Source organism: Panulirus ornatus, chromosome 20 (assembly GCF_036320965.1).
Source record: "Panulirus ornatus isolate Po-2019 chromosome 20, ASM3632096v1, whole genome shotgun sequence".
Lineage (NCBI taxonomy): Eukaryota > Metazoa > Arthropoda > Malacostraca > Decapoda > Palinuridae > Panulirus > Panulirus ornatus.
In genome coordinates this window covers 41,024,645-41,051,138 of record NC_092243.1, presented here as the reverse complement: position 1 = coordinate 41,051,138, position 26,494 = coordinate 41,024,645, and the positions used below count along the sequence as shown (strand labels likewise).

Genomic DNA, 26,494 nt, shown 5'->3' with positions numbered 1-26,494 from the left:
TGTAATTTGAGCACTCATTTCTATCTCCTTTGCCTTTGTACAATGGCACTATGCAAGCATTCTGCCAATCCTCAGGCACCTCACTATGAGTCATACATACATTAAATAACCTTACCAACCAGTCAACAATACAGTCATCCCCATTTTGATAAATTCCACTGCAATACCACCCAAACCTGCTGCCTCTTCTACCTCTTCTCTGTTAACCAAATCATATTCCCTAACCCTCTCACTTTGCACACCACCACGACCAAAACACCCTACATCTGCCACTCTATCATCAAACACATTCAACAAACCTTCAAAATACTCACTCCATCTCCTTCTCACATCAACACTACTTGTTATCACCTCCCCATTAGCCCCCTTCACTGATGTTCCCATTTGTTCCCTTGTCTTATGCACTTTATTTACCTCCTTCCAAAACACCTTTTTATTCTCTCTAAAATTTAATGATAATCTCTCACCCCAACTCTCATTTGCCCTCTTTTTCACCTCTTACACCTTTCTCTTGACCTCCTGCCTCTTCCTTTTATACATCTCCCACTCATTTGCATTATTTCCCTGCAAAAATCGCCCAAATGCCTCTCTCCTCAATTTCACTAATAATCTTACTTCTTCATCCCACCACTCACTACCCTTTCTAATCTGCCCACCTCCCACACTTCTCATGCCACAAACATCTTTTGCACAAGACATCACTGATTCCCTAATTACATCCCATTCCACCCCCACTCCCCTTACGTACCTTTGTTCTTGCCTTTTTCCATTCTGTACTCAGTCTCTCCTGGCACTTCCTCACACTAGTCTCCTTCCCAAGCTCACTTACTCTTACCACTCTCTTCACCCTAACATTCTCTCTTCTTTTCTGAAAACCTCTACAAATCTTCACCTTCGCCTCCACAAGATAATGATCAGACATCGCTCCAGTTGCACCTCTCAGCACATTAACATCCAAAAGTCTCTCTTTCGCACACCTATCAATCAACACGTAATCCAATAACGCTCTCTGGCCATCTCTCCCACTTACATACGTATACTTATGTATATCTGTCTTTTTAAACCAGGTATTCCCAATCATCAGTCCTTTTTCAGCACATAAATCTACCAGCTCTTCACCATTTCCATTTACAACACTGGACACCCCATGTACACCAATTATTCCCTCAACTGCCACATTACTCACCTCTGCATTCAAATCACCCACAACTATAACCCGGTCATGTGCATCAAAACTCCAACACAATCACTCAGCTGCTCCCAAAACACTTGCCTCTCATGATCTTTCTTCTCATGCCCAGGTGCATATGCACCAATAATCACCCAATCTCTCTCCATCCACTTTCAGTTTTACCCATATCAATCTAGAGTTTACTTTCTTACACTCTATCACATACTCCCACAACTCCTGTTTCAGGAGTTGTGCTACTCCTTCCCTTCCACTTGTCCTCTCACTAACCCGTGACTTTACTCCCAAGACATTCCTAAACCAATCTTCCCCTTTACCCTCGAGCTTCGTTTCACTCAGAGCCAAAACATCCAGGTTCCTTTCCTCAAACATACTACCTGTCTCTCCTTTTTTCTCATCTTGGTTACATCCACACACATTTAGACACCCCAATCTGAGCCTTCGAGGAGGATGAGCACTCTCCGTGTGACTCCTTCTGTTTCCCTTTTTAGAAAGTTAAATTACAAGGAGGGGAGGATTTCTAGCCCCCTGCTCCCGTCCCCTTTAGTCGCCTTCTACGACACATGAGGAATGCATGGTAAGTATTCATTCTCACCTACCACAGATATATATATATATATATATATATATATATATATATATATATATATATAATATATTTTTTTATTTTGCTTTGTCGCTGTCTCCCGCGTTTGCGAGGTAGGGCAAGGAAACAGACGAAAGAAATGGCCCAACCCACCCCCATACACATGTATATACATACACGTCCACACACGCAAATATACATACCTATACATCTCAATGTACACATATATATACACACACAGACACATACATATATACCCATGCACACAATTCACACTGTCTGCCCCCATTCACTCCCATCGCCACCTCGCCACACATGGAATACCATCCCCCCTCCCCTCATGTGTGCGAGGTAGCGCTAGGAAAAGACAACAAAGGCCCCATTTGTTCACACTCACTCTCTAGCTGTCATGCAATAATGCCCGAAACCACAGCTACCCTTTCCACATCCAGGCCCCACACAACTTTCCATGGTTTACCCTAGACGCTTCACATGCCCTGATTCAATCCACTGACAGCACGTCAACCCCGGTATACCACATCATTCCAATTCACTCTATTCCTTGACCGCCTTTTACCCTCCTGCATGTTCAGGCCCCGATCACTCAAAATCTTTTTCACTCCATCTTTCCACCTCCAATTTGGTCTCCCACTTCTCCTCATTCCCTCCACCTCCGACACATATATCCTCTTGGTCAATCTTTCCTCACTCATTCTCTCCATGTGACCAAACCATTTCAAAACACCCTCTTCTGCTCTCTCAACCACACTCTTTTTATTTCCACACATCTCTCTTACCCTTATATTACTTACTCGATCAAACCACCTCACACCACATATTGTCCTCAAACATCTCATTTCCAGCACATCCACCCTCCTGCGCACAACTCTATCCATAGCCCACGCCTCGCAACCATACAACATTGTTGAAACCACTATTCCTTCAAACATACCCATTTTTGCTTTCCGAGATAATGTTCTCGACTTCGAAACATTCTTCAGGGCTCCCAGAATTTTCGCCCCTCCCCCACCCTATGATTCACTTCCGCTTCCATGGTTCCATCTGCTACCAGATCCACTCCCAGATATCTAAAACACTTTACTTCCTCCAGTTTTTCTCCATTCAAACTTACCTCACAATTGACTTGACCCTCAACCCTATTGTACCTAATAACCTTGCTCTTATTCACATTTACTCTAAACTCTCTTCTTTCACACACTTTACCAAACTCAGTCACCAGCTTCTGCAGTTTCTTACATGAATCAGCCACCAGCGCTGTATCATCAGCGAACAACAACTGACTCACTTCCCAAGCTCTCTCATCCACAACAGACTGTATACTTGCCCCTCTTTCCAAAACTCTTGCATTCACCTCCCTAACTACCCCATCCATAAACAAATTAAACAACCATGGAGACATCACACACCCCTGCCGCAAACCTACATTCACTGAGAACCAATCACTTTCCTCTCTTCCTACACGTACACATGCCTTACATCCTCCATAAAAAACTTTTCACTGCTTCTAAAAACTTGCCTCCCACACCATATATTCTTAATACCTTCCACAGAGCATCTCCATCAACTCTATCATATGCCTTCTCCAGATCCATAAATGCTACATACAAATCCATTTGCTTTTCTAAGTATTTCTCACATACATTCTTCAAAGCAAACACCTGATCCACACATCCTCTACCACTTCTGAAACCACACTGCTCTTCCCCAATCTGATGCTCTGTACATGCCTTCACCTTCTCAATCAATACCCTCCCATATAATTTACCAGGAATACTCAACAAACTTAATCCTCTGTAATTTGAGTACTCACTCTTATCCCCTTTGCCTTTGTACAATGGCACTATGCATGCATTCCGCCAATCCTCAGGCACCTCACCATGAGTCATACATACATTAAATAACCTTACCAACCAGTCAACAATACAGTCACCCCCTTTTTTAAAAAGATTCCACTGCAATACCATCCAAACCTGCTGCCTTGCCGGCTTTCATCTTCCGCAAAGCTTTTACCACCTCTTCTCTGTTTACCAAATCATTTTCCCTAACCCTCTCACTTTGCACACCACCTCGACCAAAAGACCCTATATCTGCCACTCTATCATCTAACACATTCAACAAATCTTCAAAATACTCACTCCATCTTCTCACATCACCACTACTTGTTATCACCTCCCTATTAGCGCCCTTCACTGAAGTTCCCATTTGCTCCCTTGTCTTATGCACTTTATTTACCTCCTTCCAGAACATCTTTTTATTCTCCCTAAAATTTAATGATACTCTCTCACCCCAACTCTCATTTGCCCTCTTTTTCACCTCTTGCACCTTTCTCTTGACCTCCTGTCTCTTTCTTTTATACATCTCCCACTCAACTGCATTTTTTCCCTGCAAAAATCGTCCAAATGCCTCTCTCTTCTCTTTCACTAATAATCTTACTTCTTCATCCCACCATTCACTACCCTTTCTAATCAACCCACCTCCCATGCTTCTCATGCCACAAGCATCTTTTGCGCACTCCATCACTGATTCCCTAAATACATCCCATTCCTCCTCCACTGCCCCTACCTCCATTGTTCTCACCTTTTTCCATTCTGTACTCAGTCTCTCCTGGTACTTCCTCACACAAGTCTCCTTCCCAAGCTCACTTACTCTCACCACCCTCTTCACCCCAACATTCACTCTTCTTTTCTGAAAACCCATACAAATCTTCACCTTAGCCTCCACAAGATAATGATCAGACATCCCTCCAGTTGCACCTCTCAGCACATTAACATCCAAAAGACTCTCTTTCGCACGCATGTCAATTAACACATAATCCAATAATGCTCTCTGGCCATCTCTCCTACTTACATAAGTATACTTATGTATATCTCGCTTTTTAAACCAGGTATTCCCAATCACCAGTCCTTTTTCAGCACATAAATCTACAAGCTCTTTACCATTTCCATTTACAATACTGAACACCCCATGTATACCAATTATTCCCTCAACTGCCACATTACTCACCTCTGCATTCAAATCACCCATCATTATAACCCGGTCTTGTGCATCAAAACCACTAACACACTCATTCAGCTGCTCCCAAAACACTTGCCTCTCATGATCTTTCTTCTCATGCCCAGGTGCATATACACCAATAATCACCCATCTCTCTCCATCAACTTTCAGTTTTACCCATATTAATCGAGAATTTACTTTCTTACATTCTATCACATACTCCCACAACTCCTGTTTCAGGAGTACAGCTACTCCTTCCCTTGCTCTTGTCCTCTCACTAACCCCTGACTTTACTCCCAAGACATTCCCAAACCACTCTTCCCCTTTACCTTTGAGCTTCGTTTCACTCAGAGCCAAAACATCCAGGTTCCTTTCCTCAAACATACTACCTATCTCTCCTTTTTTCACATCTTGGTTTCATCCGCACACATTTAGACACCCCAATCTGAGTCTACGAGGAGGATGAGCACTCCCCGCGTGACTCCTTCTGTTTCCCATTTTTTAGAAAGTTAAAATACAAGGAGGGGAGGATTTCTGGCCCCCCGCTCCCATCCCCTCTAGCCGCCTTCTATGACACGTGAGGAATGCGTGGGAAGTATTCTTTCACCCCTATCCCCAGGGATATATATATGTTATTTATTTATTTTGCTTTGTCGCTGTCTCCCGTGTTTGCGAGGTAGCGCAAGGAAACAGACAAAAGAAATGGCCAAACCCACCCACATACACATGTATATACATACACGTCCACACACACAAATATACATACCTATACATCTCAATGTACACATATATATACACACACAGACACATACATATATACACATGCACACAATTCACACTGTCTGCCTTTATTCATTCCCATCACCACCTCGCCACACATGGAATACCATCCCCCCTCCCCCCTCATGTGTGTGAGGTAGCGCTAGGAAAAGACAACAAAGGCCCCATTCGTTCACACTCACTCTCTAGCTGTCATGCAATAATGCCCGAAACTACAGCTCCCTTTCCACATCCAGGCCCCACACAACTTTCCATGGTTTACCCCAGACGCTTCACATGCCCTGATTCAATCCACTGACAGCACGTCAACCCCGGTATACCACATCGATCCAATTCACTCTATTCTTTGCCCGCCTTTCACCCTCCTGCATGTTCAGGCCCCGATCACTCAAAATCTTTTTCACTCCATCTTTCCACCTCCAATTTGGTCTCCCACTTCTCCTCGTTCCCTCCATCTCCGACACATATATCCTCTTGGTCAATCTTTCCTCACTCATTCTCTCCATGTGCCCAAACCATTTCAAAACAACCTCTTCTGCTCTCTCAACCATGCTCTTTTTATTTCCACACATCTCTCTTACCCTTACATTACTTACTCGATCAAACCACCTCACACCACACACTGTCCTCAAACATCTCATTTCCAGCACATCCACCCTCCTGCGCACAACTCTATCCATAGCCCACGCCCCGCAACTATACAACATTGTTGGAACCACTATTCCTTCAAACATACCCATTTTTGCTTTCCGAGATAATGTTCTCGACTTCCACACATTCTTCAAGGCTCCCAGGATTTTCGCCCCCTCCCCCACCCTATGATTCACTTCCGCTTCCATGGTTCCATCCGCTGCCAGATCCACTCCCAGATATCTAAAACACTTTACTTCCTCCAGTTTTTCTCCATTCAAACTTACCTCCCAATTGACTTGACCCTCAACCCTACTGTACCTAATAACCTTGCTCTTATTCACATTTACTCTCAACTTTCTTCTTTCACACACTTTACTAAACTCAGTCACCAGCTTCTGCAGTTTCTCACATGAATCAGCCACCAGCGCTGTATCATCAGCGAACAACAACTGACTCACTTCCCAAGCTCTCTCACCCACAACAGACTTCATACTTGCCCCTCTTTCCAAAACTCTTGCATTCACCTCCCTAACTACCCCATCCATAAACAAATTAAACAACCATGGAGACATCACACACCCCTGCCGCAAACCTACATTCACTGAGAACCAATCACTTTCCTCTCTTCCTACACGTACACATGCCTTACATCCTCGATAAAAACTTTTCACTGCTTCTAACAACTCGCCTCCCACACAATATATTCTTAATACCTTCCACAGAGCATCCCTATCAACTCTATCATATGCCTTCTCCAGATCCATAAATGCTACATACAAATCCATTTGCTTTTCTAAGTATTTCTCACATACATTCTTCAAGGAAACACCTGATTCACACATCCTCTACCACTTCTGAAACCACACTGCTCTTCCCCAATATATATATATATATATATATATATATATATATATATATATATATATATATATATATATATATATATATATTGGGGAAGAGCAGTGTGGTTTCAGAAGTGGTAGAGCTTGGGAAGTGAGTCAGTTGTTGTTTGCTGATGATACAGCGCTGGTGGCTGATTCATGTGAGAAACTGCAGAAGCTGGTGACTGAGTTAGGTAAAGTGTGTGAAAGAAGAAAGTTAAGAGTAAATGTGAATAAGAGCAATGTTATTAGGTACAGTAGGGTTGAGGGTCAAGTCAATTGGGAGGTAAGTTTGAATGGAGAAAAACTGGAGAAAGTAAAGTGTTTTAGATATCTGGGAGTGGATCTGGCAGCGGATGGAACCATGGAAGCGGAAGTGGATCATAGGGTGGGGGAGGGGGCGAAAATCTGGGAGCCTTGAAGAATGTGTGGAGGTCGAGAACATTATCTCGGAAAGCAAAAATGGGTATGTTTGAAGGAATAGTGGCCTTGAAGAATGTGTGGGAGTCGAGAACATTATCTCGGAAAATGGGTATGTTTGAAGGAATAGTGGTTCCAACAATGTTGTATGGTTGCGAGGCATGGGCTATGGATACAGTTGTGCGCAGGAGGATGGATGTGCTGGAAATGAGATGTTTGAGACAATGTGTGGTGTGAGGTGGTTTGATCGAGTAAGTAACGTAAGGGTAAGAGAGATGTGTGGAAATAAAAAGAGCGTGGTTGAGAGAGCAGAAGAGGGTGTTTTGAAATGGTTTGGGCACATGGAGAGAATGAGTGAGGAAAGATTGACCAAGAGGATATATGTGTTGGAGGTGGAGGGAACGAGGAGAAGTGGGAGACCAAATTGGAGGTGGAAAGATGGAGTGAAAAAGATTTTGTGTGATCGGGGCCTGAACATGCAGGAGGGTGAAAGGAGGGCAAGGAATAGAGTGAATTGGATCGATGTGGTATACCGGGGTTGATGTGCTGTCAGTGGATTGAATCAGGGCATGTGAAGCGTCTGGGGTAAACCATGGAAAGCTGTGTAGGTATGTATATTTGCGTGTGTGGAAGTATGTATATACATGTGTATGGGGGTGGGTTGAGCCATTTCTTTCGTCTGTTTCCTTGCACTACCTCGCAAACACGGGAGACAGCGGCAAAAAAATATATATATATATATATATATATATATATATATATATATATATATATATATATATATATATATATATATATGCATGTACATATTCATATCTGTTCACCACATATCCATTCCCTAAGCCACTCCATCCCACGGGAAACAAGAAAAATGCATGAAAGAAAGGAAAAAATGATACGAAATTCTTCTCTTCCCCTTCAACATACACACACACACACACACACACACACACACACACACACACACACATACACACACACACACACACACCTGACACACACGCACACACCTGACACACATACACACACACACACACACACACACACACACACACACACACACACACACACACACACATGATCGCTGCCCCTTGCATCAGCAGGTAGTACCATGAAACAGATGAAGAAAGGCCACAGCCACTCACATCCATACGTGAAGTGTCATGTGTACTATACCGAAATCACAGCTTCCCATTCATATCCAGGCCCCACAGGGCTTTCTATAGTTTACCCTGCATGTTTCACATACTCTGGTTCAGTCCACTGACACCCCAGCATGCCTTTCACCCCTTCATGTTCAGGCGTATTATTCAAAATCTTTTTTCACTCCATCCTTCCATCTCCAATTTGGTCTCCCAATTCTCCTCATTTCCTCCACTTCTGACACATATGTCTTAATTGTCAACCTTTCGTCACTTATTTTCTTCATATGTCCAAACCATTTCAACATATCCTTTTCTGTTCTCTTAAACACACCCTTTTCAGTGAATGTAGGTTTGTGGCAGGGGTGTGTGATGTCTCATGGTTGTTTAATTTGTTTATGGATGGGGTTGTTAGGGAGGTAAATGCAAGAGTTTTGGAAAGAGGGGCAAGTATGAAGTCTGTTGGGGATGAGAGAGCTTGGGAAGTGAGTCAGCTGTTGTTCGCTGATGATACAGCGCTGGTGGCTGATTCATGTGAGAAACTGCAGAAGCTGGTGACTGAGTTTGGTAAAGTGTGTGGAAGAAGAAAGTTAAGAGTAAATGTGAATAAGAGCAAGGTTATTAGGTACAGTAGGGTTGAGGGTCAAGTCAATTGGGAGGTGAGTTTGAATGGAGAAAAACTGGAGGAAGTGAAGTGTTTTAGATATCTGGGAGTGGATCTGGCAGCGGATGGAACCATGGAAGCGGAAGTGGATCATAGGGTGGGGGAGGGGGCGAAAATTCTGGGGGCCTTGAAGAATGTGTGGAAGTCGAGAACATTATCCCGGAAAGCAAAAATGGGTATGTTTGAAGGAATAGTGGCTCCAACAATGTTGTATGGTTGCGAAGCGTGGGCTATGGATAGAGTTGTGCACAGGAGGATGGATGTGCTGGAAATGAGATGTTTGAGGACAATGTGTGGTGTGAGGTGGTTTGATCGAGTGAGTAAGAGAGATGTGTGGAAATAAAAAGAGCGTGGTTGAGAGAGCAGAAGAGGGTGTTTTGAAGTGGTTTGGGCACATGGAGAGAATGAGTGAGGAAAGATTGACCAAGAGGATATATGTGTCGGAGGTGGAGGGAACGAGGAGAAGAGGGAGACCAAATTGGAGGTGGAAAGATGGAGTGAAAAAGATTTTGTGTGATTGGGGCCTGAACATGCAGGAGGGTGAAAGGAGGGCAAGGAATAGAGTGAATTGGAGCGATGTGGTATACCGGGGTTGACGTGCTGTCAGTGGATTGAATCAAGGCATGTGAGGCGTCTGGGGTAAACCATGGAGGGCTGTGTAGGTGTGTATATTTGCGTGTGTGGACGTATGTGTGTACATGTGTGTGGGGGGGGGTTGGGCCATTTCTTTCGTCTGTTTCCTTGCGCTACCTCGCAAACGCGGGAGACAGCGACAAAGTATAATAATAATAAAAAAAAAAAATCTCTCTTACCCTTTCATTACTTAATCAACCCATCTCACAATGCATTGTCTTTGAACATTTCATTTCCAACACATCTGCCCTCCTCTGCACAACCCTATCAACAGCCCATGCCTCACAACCATATGATATTGGTGGGACCACTATTCCATCACACATACCCATTTTCACTCCTAGATAACATTCTCTATTTCCACACATTCTTCATCACTCTCAGAACCTTTACCCCCTCCCCCACCTTATGACTCACTTCTGCTTCCATGGTTCCATTCATTGCCATGTCCTCCCAGGAATCTAAAACACTACATTTCCTCCAATCTTTCTCCATTCAAACTTACATCCCAACCAGCTAGTCCCTCAGCCCTTGCTGAAACTAATAACCTTGCTTTTATTCACATTCACCCTCAACTTTCTCCTTTTACAATATTCCAAACTCAGTCACCAACTGTGTCATTGGAACAACAACTGACACTTCCTGTGCCCTCTAAAATCCCAAAGACTGCATACTTGCCCTTCTCTCCAAGAATTTTATATTCCCTTCCCTCACCAACCCATCCATAATCATATTGAACAACCACGGTGACATCAGACACCCCTACTACAAACCAACCTTCACTTGGAAACATTTCCTTTCCATTTCCTTGGATGTTATCTCTAACACCATGGGATATACGACAAGTAAATGAGATTGAGCTCTCACTGCAAATTTGTATATGATAGTCTGGGATGCAGGTTTAAACAACTAATGTCCTGTGTAAGACACAGCTGGCGCATTAAACTGAACTACATGTGTAGTATTAAAAACACAACAGACAACTTTTATTACAACAACAGTTTTTCAAACATTCATTCTATTTTAACACTGCAATCAATATGCACTAACTTTACCTTGTCTCAATTAGGGAATCTGGGAGGGAGTGCATATCACCATCTCTCCTGCTTGAGTCCATGGCCTTTTTGGGAAAGAAGCAAACTCTACGACGCCTCATGATCATAACCATTACCACTACCAAAACAAGTATTATCACAGGAACAGCTACAGCCACAACAATGCCACTCTCAGATTCTGTAAGGAAAATCACAGGCATGCTAATGACCATCTGAGCCTCAGAATTTCTACTTAAACTTATATTTTCAATATGTTCCAGGTGAATGTCATTATGATATTTGGTACTGAACTGAATTAGAAAAAATAAAGAGGCAGGAAGAAAGTAAAGCTGATTATTAAAAAGAAACACTAAACAGGTGAAAGCTGCAAATATTGCCAAAAATGCTTTGAGAAATACCTGAAAATTTTACACAAACCATCAAGCTGAAACAAGAAAGAATAATACAGATCAGTAGCTTCTTAAATAAAGGCAAATAACTTACCAGTTGTTATTGGGTGGCTGAAGTATGTATCAGCAAACTTATCTCTGGCTGTATAAGCCCGAATCTTGACCCTGTATGTAGTTCCTGGTTTTAGTTCTCCATTGCAGTAGCCATTATGTACCATGCAGTCTTTTTTAGTACCAATAACATAATCTTCCACAGATGAGGTGTTGAAGGGGTAGTAAGGCTCAGTCACCTATGAATAGACAATAATGTTTGATGAAAACAAGTAATGAGCAGGCTAAATACAGAAAAGACTGTATTATAGGAAACAAATAGGTTGACCTTGGCTGCCTCTGGGCACATAATCTACAAAGATGAAATAATACTTTCTTTCACTGATAACCCTTTTCTCTGTGAAGGAGCGATATCATCTAAGGATGCCCAAAGAACCAGCTAATGAAAGTAGCTGTATTACAATTTCCTTTAATTCTGGACAATAAATCCCATCACAAAAAGAATGCAAACCAAAAGGCAACTCATTCGAATAACATCTAGCAAATCAATTCTACCAGCCATCTTACCCTCTGACATGCACTGTAAATCCTATTATATGCTTGATCAATACTGTACTGTATTGCATAATTATGGATGACAGACTCACTGCATTCTTCATGGAAAATGGTTAGTAACTGCCATTCACTGGATGGCTATTTGGTCTTTAAGCCTATCAGTTGCCAGGGTTACTGAGGCCATCAACATGAACTTATAACCGCCACCCAAAAAATCTTTAGCTCCACATAGATTATCACTACGTATATGGATCATTGCCTAAACAGTGAGTAAGTCAGCTGAAGGTTGCCAACCCCTAAGTGTTTCATTTATCTCTTTCCTTCTCATTTTACTTTATTTTTATCAACACTTAGGAAACTTATGGTCATTACAATATCAAGATGTGCTATGTGTGTTATTTATTACAATGTATACATAATAACATATGATGTTCTTGACTAGTGTTTTCACAATAGTAACCCCATGATATACTAATGTGTTATATTTTCCTGAGAAAGACAACTGTAGATATGTTGGAAGTTAAATCCTGATTAGCGGCTCATGTGTCACTGTTACCTTAGTATCTATCTGTCAGAATGAAAAACATTCATGTGATTATGGTCTGGCACCATTGGGCTCCTTAGTGTAAATAAAATCTAGCACTTTCGTTTTTTGAAATATTTTCAGTTTGTTCATCATTATGAGTGTGTTATGTATCATACAGCAACAATATAAATATAAAATGATAATGATGTGCTTGATGAGTGCTCATACATTGGCAATGTGGGGCTGCTTAGAAGTCACTTAAATAGGGATATTCAATAGCTTTCAGGCCTTTTTTTTGTACGATCATGAATGTATGGAGCAAGATATCTGTTGTAACTAAGGAAACTTATACCATGCCTATTCTAAGATGTTTTAAAAAATATCAGTGCCATATTTGGAAAGACTGTGTTTTGACTCGGTAATAAAGTAGTAAAAAAGGGACCAATAACTCTACATATTTTGCTTGAAAACTGACACTTCTCGGGAATGCAGTGGAAAATTCATGAGAGGTACCACCTGACATACTTGATTATGCCATTTCAAGAATAACACTCATGATCCATCTACACTCTTTTTTATTTACACGGGCTTTGGTATGGAAAAACGTAATCATCATTGGGTTGGCATGGCATGGATACAGTGTATAGTTACAGAGTTCTACAGTATTTTGTGTTGCAGTATACTGTACATTACTTGGTCTTACCCCTTGCAAAGTGTATTTCAAATTCTCCTGGTAGTAATGGTACTAAGAGGTATAAGGCCATTACCACTGAAGTTAAGATGGATGTGATCAAAAGTTATAAAAGAGGTGAAAGAGCAGCTGATATTAAGAGTGCTATTAGACATAGTGAATCTTCTTTCCAGGCTATCTGTGACAGTGCAGAGATCTAGGAGAGTGCCAAAAATGGAACATTAATCAGCGCATCTAAGACTTCTTATTTGTGAAGTTTGCTTATGGAGGGAATGGAACAAATGTTGAGTACATGGATCAAACACCAAACTCATGAAAATGTTCCCATCACCATACTTGTGATACAAGTAAGGGTCTAGAGCATATATGATGACTTGGCAATGGAAGAAGGAGCAGTAAACATTTCAAGCAAGTCCTGGTTGGTTTGAAATTTTAGGAAATGTTACAATTGCCACAACATCAACATGACTGATAAGGATGCTTTTGCTGATGTCACTGCTGTTTAAAATTTCCTGAAAACCCTCAAGATCATTATCCTAAGAAAATTTTTAACAGGGATAAGACTGGATAATTTTGGAACAGAATGCCTTTGAGAATGAATAATTTTTGAAGAAAAAACTAAACCGGAATTCCAAGTTTATTTTCTGTTTTCCTAGTACACATATAATATAGTTTTTCTCTGGTATAATATTTATACTGTCTTACAAATACTGAAACCCTCAAATCTCCATTGTTTACAAGACTAATGCAACCATTTTCAAGAATATATCTATTGTTCATTTCAATTTCTAAAAGAGGAAACAGAAGGAGTCAAGGGGGAGTGTTCATCCTCCTTAAAGGCTCAGATTGGGGTGATTGAATGTGTATGGATGTAACCAAGATGAAAAGAAAGAAGAAATAGATGGTATGCCTGAGGAAAGAAACCTAGATGTTCTGGTTCTGAGTGAAATGAAGCTCAAGGGTAAAGGGGATGAATGGTTTGGACAGTTTTGGGAGTAAAGTCAGGGGTTGGTGAAAGGACAAGAGCTAAGGAAGTAGCACTACTCCTGAAGCAGGATTTCTAGGGCTGTGTGATAAAATGTAAGGAAATAAATTCGAAATTCATGTAGGTAAAACTGAAAGTGGATGGTGAGAAATGGGTGATTCTTAGTGCTTATGCGCCTGGTCATGAAAAGAAAGATCATGAGAGGTAAGTGTTTTAGGAGCAGCTGAGTGAGTGTCATTAGTTTTGATGCACGAGACTGGGTATCTGTGATGGGTGATTTAAATGCAAAGGTGAGTAATGTGGCAGTTGAGGGTATGATGGTGTGCATGGGGTATTCAGTGTTATGAATGGAAATGGTGAAGAGCTTGTGGATTTGTGTGCTGAAAAAAAGACTGGCGACTGGGAATAAATGGTTTAAAAAGAGAGATATACACAAGTATACCTATGTGAGTAGGAGATATGGTCAAAGGGCATTATTATATTATGTATTGATTGATAGGCATGTAAAAGAGAGACTTTTGGATTAAATGAGCTAAGAGGGGCAATTGGTGGGATGTCTGATCACTATCTTATGGAGGAGAAGGTCATGAGTTGTAAAGATCTTTTGAAAAGAGGATACATGCATGAAGAAATAGCAGGAGAGATTGAATGTAGAATGGCAAAAGGTGAGAGCATGTGAAGTGAGGGGAGTGGGTGAGGAATGGGATGTATTAGGGAAGGAGTCATAGCATATGCAAAAGATGCATGTGGGATGAGAATGGTGGGAGGTGGGCAGATTAGAAGGGTAGTGAGTGGTGGCAAAAGAAGTAAATTTGCATGTGAAAGAGAAAACTGAAGCATTTGGACAATACTAACAAGAAAGGGGTGCAAATGACTGGGAGATATATAAGAGAAAGAGACAGGAGATCAAGAGGAAGGTGCAAGGGTTGAAAAAGAGGACAAATGAGAGTTAGGGTGATAGAGTACCATTAAACTTTAGGAAGGACAAAAAGATGATTTGGAAGGGGGATAAGTAATGTGTGAAAGACAATAAAACAAATGGGAAAACTGAAGGGGGCAAAAGTGGAAGTGATAACAGGTAGTATTGAAGTTAAGAAGAGATGGAGTGAGTATTCTGAAAGATTGTTAAATGTGTTTGATGATAGAGTGGTGATGTAGGGTGTTTTGGTCAGGGTAGTGTGGAAAGTGAGAAAGTCAGGGAGAGTGGTTTGGTGAAGAGAGAAGTGGTCAAAGCCTTGCGAAAGATGAAAATTGGCGAAGTGATAGGAATGGATGGTACTGCAGTTGAATTAATTAAGAAAGGGGATGACTATGCTGTTGATTGGTTAGTAAAGATATTCACTGTATGTATGGGTCATGGTGAAGTGCCTGAGGATTGGTAGAATGCATGTACAGTGCCATTATATAAAGGCAAAGGGAATAACAGTGAGTGTTCGAACTACAGAGGCATAAGTTTGTTGAGTATGCCTGGAAAATTATATGAAAGGATATTGATTGAGAGGGTGAAGTCATGTGCAGAGTATCAGATTAGGGAGGCGCAGTGAGGCTTCAGGAGTGGTAGAGGATGTGTGGAAAAGATGTTTGCTTTAAAGAATGTGTGAGAAATACTCAAAAAACAGATGGATTTGTATGCAGCATCTATGGATATGGAAAAGGCATATGATGGGGTTGACAGAGATGCTTTGTGGGAGGTCTTAAGAATATATGATGTCGAAGGTAAGCTGCTAGAAGCAGTGAGAAGTTATTATCAATAATGTAAGGCATGTGTATGAGTAGGATGAGAGGAGAGTAACTTCCCAGTGAAGGTCAGTCTGTGGCAGGGGTGTGTAACATCACCATGGTTGTTTAATTTGTCTATGGATTGAGTGGTGATGGAGGTAAATGCAGAGGTTTTAGAGAGAGGGGTGAGCATGCAGTTTGTTGGGGATGAGAGGGCCTGGGAAGTGAGTCAGTTGTTTGCTGATGATACAGCACTGGCGGCTGATCTGAGTCAGAAACTGCAGAAATTGGTGACTGAGTTTGGAAAAGTGTGAGAAAGGAGAAAGTTGAGAGCAAATATGTATACGAGCAAGATTATTAGGATCAACTAGGATGAGGGACAAGTCAGCTGGGGTATAAGTTTGAATGGAGAAAAATTGGAGGAAATGCAGTGTTTTAGATATCTGGGAGTGGACTTTGCTGCGAATGGATCCACAGAAGCGGAAGTGAACCATAGGGTGGGGGAGGGGATGAAAGTTCTGTGAGCGATGAAGAATGTGTAGAAAGAGAGAACGTTATCTAGGAGAGCAAAAATGGGTATGTTTGAAGGAATAGTGGTTCCAACATTGTTATATGGTTGCAAGGCATGGACTATAGATAGGGTTGTGCAGAGGAGGGTGGATGTATTGAATGAAAGGTTTAAGGACAATATGTCATGTTAGGTGGTTTGATTGAGTATAATGAGAGGGTAAAAGGGACTTGTGGTAATAAAAAGAGTGTGGCTGAGAGAGCAGAAGAGGGTGTGCTGAAATGATTTGGACATATAGAGAATGAGTGAGGAAAGGTTGACAAAGAGGATATAGATGTCAGAGGTGGAGGTAAAAAGGAGAAGCAGGAGACCAAGTTGGAGGTGGAAGGATAGAGTGAAAAACATTTTGAGAGATAGGGCCTGAACATGCAGGAGCGTGAAAGGCAAGCACAGAATTGAGCGTACTGGAATGAAGTGATATACTGAGTTTGACGTGCTATCAATGGACTAAACCAGGGCATATGAAACATCTGGGGAAACCAAGGAAAGGTCTGTGGGGCCTGGATGTGGATAGGGAACTGTGGTTTCAGTGCATTACACATGACAGCTAGAGAATAAGCACAAGTAAATGTGGCCTTTCTTTGTCAGTTTCCTGGCACTACCTTGCTAATGCAGGGGGTGGCAATGCAGTTTCCTGTGAGGGGGGTTTGCACTGGGAATGGATGAAGGTGAGCAAGTATGAATATGTGCATGTGTATATATATGTAAATGTATGTGCCTTCATCCATTCTCCAGATCCATTGATGCTACATACAAATCCATGTTTTTCTAAGTTTTCTCAGACACATTCTTCAAAGCAAACACCTGATCCATACATCCTTTACTACTTCTGAAACAACACTGCTCCACCCTAATCTGATGCTCTGTACATGCCTTCACCCTCTCAATCAATACCCACCCATACAATTTCCCAGGAATATTCAACAAACTTATGCCTCTGTAGTTTGAACACTCACCTTTATCCCCTTTGCCTTTGTACAATGGCACCATGCAAGCATTCCAACAATTCTCAGGTGCTTCACCATTGATCTATACATACAATGAATATCCTTACCAACCAATCAACAACACAGTCAACCCCTTTTTTAATAAATTCCCCTGCAATACCATCCAAACCCGCCTTGCCGGATTTAATCTTCTGTAAAGCTTTCACTACCTCTTCTCTCTTAACCAAACCTTTCTCCCTGACTGTCTCACTTCACACACCATCCTGACCAAAACACCCTACAACTGCCAATCTATCATCAAGCACATTCAACAAACCTTCAAAATACTCACTCCATCTCCTTCTCATTTCATCACTTACTGTTGTTGCTTCCCCCCTTGCCCCCTTCATCGAAGTTCCCATGTGTTCTGTTGTCTTACACATGTTATTTTGATCCTTCCAAAACATCTTTTGAATCTCCCTAAAGTTTAGTGATACTCTCTCACCCTAACTCTCATTTGCCCTCTTTTTCAACCCTTGCATCTTCCTCTTGACCTCCTGCCACTTTCTTTTATACATCTTTGAGTAATTTTCACTCCTTCCTTGTCAGTATTGTCCAAATACCTCTCTTTTCTCTTTCACTAACAACTTTTCTTCTTCATCCCACCACTCACTAAACAAATCAAACAACCATGGAGACATCATGCACCCCTGCCGCAAACCAACATTCATTGGAAACCAATCACTTTCCTCTCTTCCCACTCATACACATTCCCTATATCCCTGGTGAAAACTTTTCACTGCTTCCAGCAACTTACCTCCCACGCCATATACTCTTAACACCTTCCACAAAGCATCTCTGTCAACCCTATCATATGCCTTCTCCAGATCCATAAATGCTACATACAAATCCATCTGTTTTTCTAAGTATTTCTCACATATATACCCCAAAGCAAACACCCTCTACCACTTCTGAAACGAACACTGCTCCTCCCCAGTCTGATGCTCAGTACATGCCTCTATCCTCTCAATCAACACCCTTCCATACAACTCCCCAGGAATACTCAACAAACTTATACCTCTGTAATTTGAACACTCACATTCATACCCTCTGCCTTTGTACCATGGCACCATGAATGCACTCTGCCAATCCTCAGGCACCCCACCATGAACCATACACACAATGAATATCCTTAACAACCAATCAACAACACAGGCACCCCCCTTTTTAAAAAATTCCATTGCAATACCATCGAAATCCACTGCCTTGCCAGCTTTCATCCCCTGCAAAGCTTTCACCATTTCTCCTCTATTTACCAAACCATTCTCCCTGACCCTCTCACTTTGCACACCACCTTGACCAAAACACCCAATATCTGCCAGTCCATTATCAAACACATTCAACAAACCCTCAAAATACTCATTTCATCTCCTTGTCACTTCATCACTACTTGTTATCACTTCCCCATTAGCCTCCTTCACCAAAGTTCCAATTTGTTCTCTTGTCTTACACTTTTCATTTACCTCCCTCCTAAACATCTTTTCATTCTTCTTGAAATTTAATGATACTCTCTCATTCCAACTCTCATTTGCCCTCTTGAACTGGACCTATTGCCACTTTCCTTTATACATCTCCCATTCATTTGCACTACTTCCCTGCAAAAATCGTCCAAATGCCTCTCTCTTCTCTTTCACTAACAATCTTACTTCTTCAACCCACCACTCACTACCCTTTCTAATCTTCCCACCTCCCACCTTTCTCATGCCACAAGCATCTTTTGTGCAAGCCATCACTGCTTCCCTAAATGCATCCCATTCCTCCCCCACTCCTCTTATGTCGTTTCCTCTCACCTTTTTCCATTCTGCACTTAATCTCTCCTGGTATGTTCACACACAAGTCTCCTTTCCAAGCTCACTTGCTCTCACCACCCTCTTCTCCCCAACATTCTCTCTTCTTTTCTGAAGACCTCTACATATCTTCACCTTAGCCTCCACAAGATAATGATCAAACATCCCTCCAGCTGCACCTCTCAGCACATTAACAACCGAAGGTCTCTCTTTTAAACGCCTATAGATTAATACGTAATCCAATAATGCCCTCTGGCCATCTCCCCTACTCACATAAGTAAGCTTATGTATATCTCATTTTAAGCCAGGTATTACCAATCACAAGTCCTTTCTCAGCACACAAATCTAGAGGCTCTTCAACATTTCCATTTACAACACTGAACACCCCATGTACACCAATTATACCCTAAACTGCAGACATATACATATATACACATGTACATAATTCATACTCGCTGCCTCTATTCATTCCCATCGCCACCCCACCACACATGAAATGACAACCCCCTCCCCCCACGTGCACGTGAGGTAGCGTGAAGGAAAGACAACAAAGGCCACATTCGCTCACACTCAGTCTCTAGCTGTCATGTGTAATGCACTAAAACCACAGCTCCCTTTCCACATCCAGGCCCCACAAAACCTTCCATGGTTTACCCCAGAAGCTTTACATGCCCTGGTTCAATCCACTGACAGCACGTCGACCCCAGTATACCACATTGTTCCAATTCACTCTATTCTTGCACATCATTCCAATTCACTCTACTCTTTGCATGCCTTTCACCCTCCTGCATGTTCAGACCCTGATCGCTCAAAATCTTTTTCACTCCATCCTTCCACCTCCAATTTGGTCTCCCACTTCTCCTTTCCCTCCACCTCTGACACATATATCCTCTTGGTCAATCTTTCCCCACCCATTCTCTCCATGTGACCAAACCATTTCACCACACCCTCTTCTGCTCTCTCAACCACATTCTTTTCATTACCACACATCTCTCTTACCCTTTCATTACTTACTCAATCAAACCACCTTACACCATATATTGCCCTCAAACACCTCATTTCTAACACATCCACCCTCCTCCGCACAACCCTATCTATAGCCCACGCCTCACAACCATATAACGCTGTTGGAACCACTATTCCTTCAAACATACCCATTTTTGCTTTCCGAGATAATGTTCTCGCCTTCCACACATTCTTCAACACTCCGAGAACCTTCGCCCCCTGCCCCACCCTCTGACTCACTTCCACTTCCATGGTTCAATCCGCTACCAAATCCACTGCCAGATACCTATAACACTTAACTTCCTCCATTATTCTTCATTCAAACATACCTTCCAATTGACTTGTCCCTCAACCATATATATTTATCTATATTTTACTTTGAAGCTGTCTCCTGCATCAGGGAGGTAGCACAAGGAAACAGACGAAAGAATGGCCCAACCCACCGACATATACATGTATATATCTACACGTCCACGCACACAAATATACATACCTATACATCTCAACGCATACATATATATACATACACAGACATATACCTATATACACATGCACATAATTCATACTGTCTGCCCATTTTCATTCCCATTGCCACCCCGCAACACATGAAAAAAAAAAACCCTCCCCCCGCATGTGCATGAGGTAGCGCTAGGAAAAGACAACAAAGGCCACATTCATTCACACTCAGTCTCTAGCTGTCAGGTATAATGCACTGAAACCACAAATCCCTTTCCACATCCAGGCCAGACAGAACTTTCCATGGTTTAACCCAGACGCTTCATACGCCCTGGTTCAATCCACTGACAGCACGTCGACCCCAGTATACCACATAGTTCCAATTCACTCTATTCCTTGCACGCCTTTCACCCTCCTGCATGTTCAGGCCCCGATCACTCAAAATCTTTTTCACTCCATATTTCCACCTCCAATCTGCTCTCCCACTTCTCCTCGTTCCCTCCACCTCTGACACATATATCCTTTTTGTCAATCTTTCCTCACTCATTCTCTCCATGTGACCAAACCATTTCAAAACACCCTCTTCTGCTCTCTCAACCACACTCTTTTTATTACCACACATGTCTCTTACCTTTTCATCACTTACTCGATCAAACCACCTCACACCACATGTTGTCCTCAAACATCTCATTTCCAGCACATCCACCCTCCTCCGCACAACTCTATCTATAGCCCACGTCTCGCAACCATATAACATTGTTGGAACCACTATTTCTTCAAACATACCCATTTTTGCTTTCCGAGATAATGTTCTCGACTTCTACACATTCTTCAACGCTCCCAGAATTTTCGCCCCCTCCCCAACCCTATGATTCACTTCCACTCCATGGTTCCATCCGCTGCTAAATCCACTCCCAGATATCTAAAACACTTCACTTCCCCCAGTTTTTCTCTATTCAAACTTACCTCCCAATTGACTTGTCCCTCAATCCTACTGCATCTAATTACCTTGCTCTTATTCACATTTACTTCAGCTTTCTTCTTTCACACACTTTACCAAACTCACTCACCAGCTTCTGCAGTTTCTCACACGAATCAGCCACCAGCACTGTATCATCAGCAAACAACAACTGACTCACTTCCCAAGCTCTCTCATCCACAACAGACTGCATACTTGCCCCTCTTTCCAAAACTCCTGCATTCATCTCCCTAACAACCCCATCCATAAACAAATTTTAATTTGTTTATGGATGGAGACATCACACACCCCTGCCACAAACCTACATTCACTGAGAACCAATCACTTTCCTCTCTTCCTACATGTCCACACACCTTAGATCCTCTATGAAAACTTTTCACTGCTTCTAACAACTTGCCTCCCACACCATATATTCTTAATACCTTCCACAGAGCATCTCCATCAACTCTATCATATGCCTTCTCCAGATCCATAAATGCTACATACAAATCCATTTGCTTTTCTAAATATTTCTCATATAAATTCTTCAAAGCAAACACCTGATCCACACATCCTCTACCACTTATGAAACCACACTGCTCTTCCCAGTCTGATGCTCTGTACATCCCTTCATCCTCTCAATCAATACTCTCCCATTTAATTTCTCAGGAATACTCAACAAACTTATACCTCTGTAATTCGAGCACTCACTTTTATCCCCTTTGCCTTTGTACAATGGCACTATGCACGCATTCCACCAATCCTCAGGCACCTCACTAAGAGTCATACATACATTAAATAACCTTACCAATCAGTCAACAATACAGTCATCCTCTTTTTTAATAGATTCCACTGCAATACCATCCAAACCCGCTGCCTTGCCGGCTTTCATCTTCCACAAAGCTTTTACTACCTCCTCTCTGTTTACCAACCCATTTTCTCTAACCCTCTCACTTTCCACACCACCTCGACCAAAACACCCTATGTCTGCCGCTCTATCATCAAACACATTCAACAAACCTTCAAAATACTCACTCCATCTCCTTCTCATATCACCACTACTTGTTATCACCTCCCTATTAGCCCCCTTAACTGAAGTTCCCATTTGCTCCCTTGTCTTACGCACTTATTTACCTCCTTCCAAAACATCTTTTTATTCTCCCTAAAATTTAATGATACTCTCTGACCCCAACTCTCATGTGCCCTCTTCTTCACCTCTTGCACCTTTCTCTTGACCTCCTGCCTCATTCTTTTATACATCTCCCACTCATTTGCATCATTTCCCTGCAAAAATCGTCCAAATGCCTCTCTCTTCTCGTTCATTAATAATCTTACTTCTTCATCCCGCCACTCACTGCCCTTTCTAATCTGCCCACCTCCCACGCTTCTCATGCCACACGCATATTTTGCGCAAGCCATCACTGCTTCCCTAAATACATCCCATTCCTCCCCCACTCCCCTTACCTCCTTTGTTCTCACCTTTTTCCATTCTGTACTCAGTCTCTCCTGGTACTTCCTGACACAAGTCTCCTTCCCAAGCTCACTTACTCTCACTACTCTCTTCCCCCCAACATTCTCTCTTCTTTTCTGAAAACCTCTACAAATCCTCACCTTCGCCTCTACAAGATAATGATCAGACATCCCTCCAGTTGCACTTCTCAGCACATTAACATCCAAAAGTCTCTCTTTCGCACACCTATCAATTAACATGTAATCCAATAACGCTCTCTGGCCATCTCTCCTACTTACATACATATACTTATGTATATCTCTTTTTAAAGCAGGTATTCCCAATCACCAGTCCTTTTTCAGCACATAAATCTACAAGCTCTTCACCATTTCCATTTACAACACTGAACACCCCATGTACACCAATTATTCCCTCAACTGCCACATTAGTCACCTTTGCATTCAAATCATTCATCACTATAACCTGGTCTTGTGCATCAAAACTACTAACACACTCATTCAGCTGCTCCCAAAACACTTGCCTCTCATGATCTTTCTTCTCATGCCTAGGTGCATATGCACCAATAATCACCCACTCTCTCCATCAACTTTCAGTTTTATCCATATCAATCTAGAGTTTACTTTCTTACATTCTATCACATACTCCCACAACTCCTGTTTCAGGAGTAGTGCTACTCCTTCCCTTGCTCTTGTCCTCTCACTAACCCCTGACTTTACTCCCAAGACATTCCCAAACCACTCTTCCCCTTTACCCTTGAGCTTCGTTTCACTCAGAGCCAAAACATCCAGGTTCCTTTCCTCAAGCATACTACCTATCTTTCCTTTTTTCTCATTTTGTTTACATCCACACACATTTAGCCACCCCAATCTGACCCTTCAAGGAGGATGAGCACTCCCCGCATGACTCCTTCTTCTGTTTCCCCTTTTAGAAATTCTTCCCTTCAAGTCCCTTTACCTAACAGATGTTCTTCATAGGACAATATGTTTCTGATGTAATTGTGGAAAAAGTTTTGTTTATATTTTGTACACAATACCTTTTTCAAAACCTTTATGCTCCTCCTTCCTTACCTTGCAGTACCGTACAATGACATTTGTACTTCTTGCACAGAACAATCCTGAGTACTTTTGCTTGAAGGCATTTCATGAACCATGCTTTGTTCCATATCATTCTCCTTCTTTTTGTTCCATGGTACCCATGTCCTGAATTGTGACTGATTTAAAAAAAAAAAAAAAGCCCTCTACAGCACCAGTCTATGCTCTTATCTGTGCAGTCTGTACTCTTGTCGTATAACTTTTCCAAAATCAACTCTCAAAGAATTCAGTCAGTTCTATACTGCCACCTTGACTGAATTTTCTCTTAAGTGATCCTGTGCTCCTTCTGATACTTCTCTTGCATCCCCCTCCATGACACTATCATAAACAAATAGTTATATTATCACTTTCCCTTAATGATGCTTCATACCTTGTGTGTTCTCTTTCCATAGATTGGTATTAAAACGAGGTCAAGAAGTGATGGTGTGTCGTGCTGATGCAAGAAGATATCCTACAAACATGCATGGAATTTATGTCTCCATGTATATGTCTATATAAGTATCTGAGTTCTCCCAGTCATTTATCCTGTATCTGAGAACCCCCATTACTAATAACTTACAATCTTCATTAAAGGAGTTCCTTGTTGCATCTCTTGCCATCCTGATTGTTCCATCATCATTACCAATGTACTTCTGCTTTGGGTTGCTTTAGTTCCTTAGTAGGTTGTTGACTAAAAACACCACTGCAGAATTTCTTCCCACCATAATTTTACCCATTATGAACTGTTTGAGGGTACAATCTGTTAATAGCTCCTGGAACTTAATGTCATCTCTTATTATGAGGGCTATTCCCTCTCCTCATTTATCTCCTCTTCCCCTCCTTGTTATCGTGTGTTCCTCTGGGCAGATTAGTTTAGACTAAAGCTCCTCTGTTAGTTTAGTCTTCACCACTAAAATGATATTTTGGTTGCTATTTCTGACAGGGTATTTAGAATCTAATGCCTTCCCATTTATTAGCATTTATGTGTAATGCTTCCCATTTGTCATTAGCATTTATATGTTAGTGAACAGATCCTTCATTTTATTGCACTTGCTACCAGCTAGCTCTGTCTCCATGATGTTAATACCTCTGGCATGATCCCATCCCTCTTGTTTTTTGTCTCAGGTCAGATTTTCTTGCTCTTTTCCTTTTCCCTCTTACAAACACTCCTTTCTACTGTTCCCCTCTGGCATATCTGTGTGAGTCTCAGCACCTGATGAATACTGTATACATTTCCAAGTTAAATGTTACCATCTATGACCTTTCCCTTACATCTCTCCAGCATGACCCAATTCTCCTGACCTTTACTTCTTGACTTGCAAGTGTCAGTTCCATCAAGTCCAGTAACTTTCCAACTTGGTCATGTTCCTGACTTTTTTTCTTCTTGTTCGAAAAATGCTCTTCTTCTAACCCAAAGATCATCACAGACTTACACCTAACACCCTTCTCATGCACAATTTCCCTCATTTGTATGATGGCTGATTTTTCTGTTTTCTCTTGTAATTGTACCATGTTATCTTATGAGCCATGTCCTTTAACTTATCATGCACAATTTCCCTCATTTGTATGATGGCTGATTTTTCTGTTTTTTCTTGTAATTTTACCATGTTATCTTATGAGCCATGTCCTTTAACTTATCTAGTCCATTCTTACATCGTCTCATAGCACCTTTGAACTGCCTGTGCTTGTTTATGAGCTCTTATCCATTGCACCATGCAATTCAATTTGTATCATATCTCTCACTATATATATAACCTCCTCAGCAATTCTATCCAGTATTCTTCACTGCCTATCTGCTCAGAACCCTCATCGTCCCTGCACCTTAGCACCTCTTCAATTTTTTCAATCTTGTGGTTTTCTTCATTTAGCATCCTGTTTCTGACTACACAGAGTATATATGAAAATCCTATTCAGAACTGTTCTATGTCTATCTCTTAAAATATCTGTTCATAATTTCTGGGAAAGACATGAGAGGGTAGAGAATTCCAAAGCTTTGAGGTGTAGGGAAAGAAACAGTTATCAAAATGGCCCACCCTTTCATTGACAATGGCTCGTCGAGTATTGTGTAGTCTAGCCAGAGGTTTGGTCACACAAGCAGCTGGCTCACAGGAGCAAAAACCAAAGTAATATCTACAGAAGAGGGAAACTGAACCAGAATTGCAACACAGGGTAAGCAGGTCAAGTTCTGAAGTTAGCATGGGAGAGTTTATAAGTCAGACTGCTATTGACTAAAACTCGGTCAAGTAAATATGCAAAGGCAGAACCATCCCAAATGTGAG

The 26,494-nt window shown here is 41.7% G+C and overlaps 1 protein-coding gene across 2 annotated transcripts in view; it reads right to left on the bottom strand.

The window, feature by feature from the left end:
• The window catches only part of LOC139755960 (tyrosine-protein phosphatase 10D-like), a 657,464-nt gene that overhangs the window by 100,887 nt on the left and 530,083 nt on the right, over positions 1-26,494 (bottom strand). For both annotated transcript variants that reach the window (XM_071674794.1, XM_071674795.1), the window contains exons 22-23: positions 11,482-11,677; positions 10,999-11,176 (exon numbers count right to left, since the gene is read on the bottom strand). In XM_071674794.1, the coding sequence (XP_071530895.1) occupies positions 10,999-11,176; positions 11,482-11,677 (374 nt within the window). The remainder of the gene's footprint in view (positions 1-10,998; positions 11,177-11,481; positions 11,678-26,494) is intronic.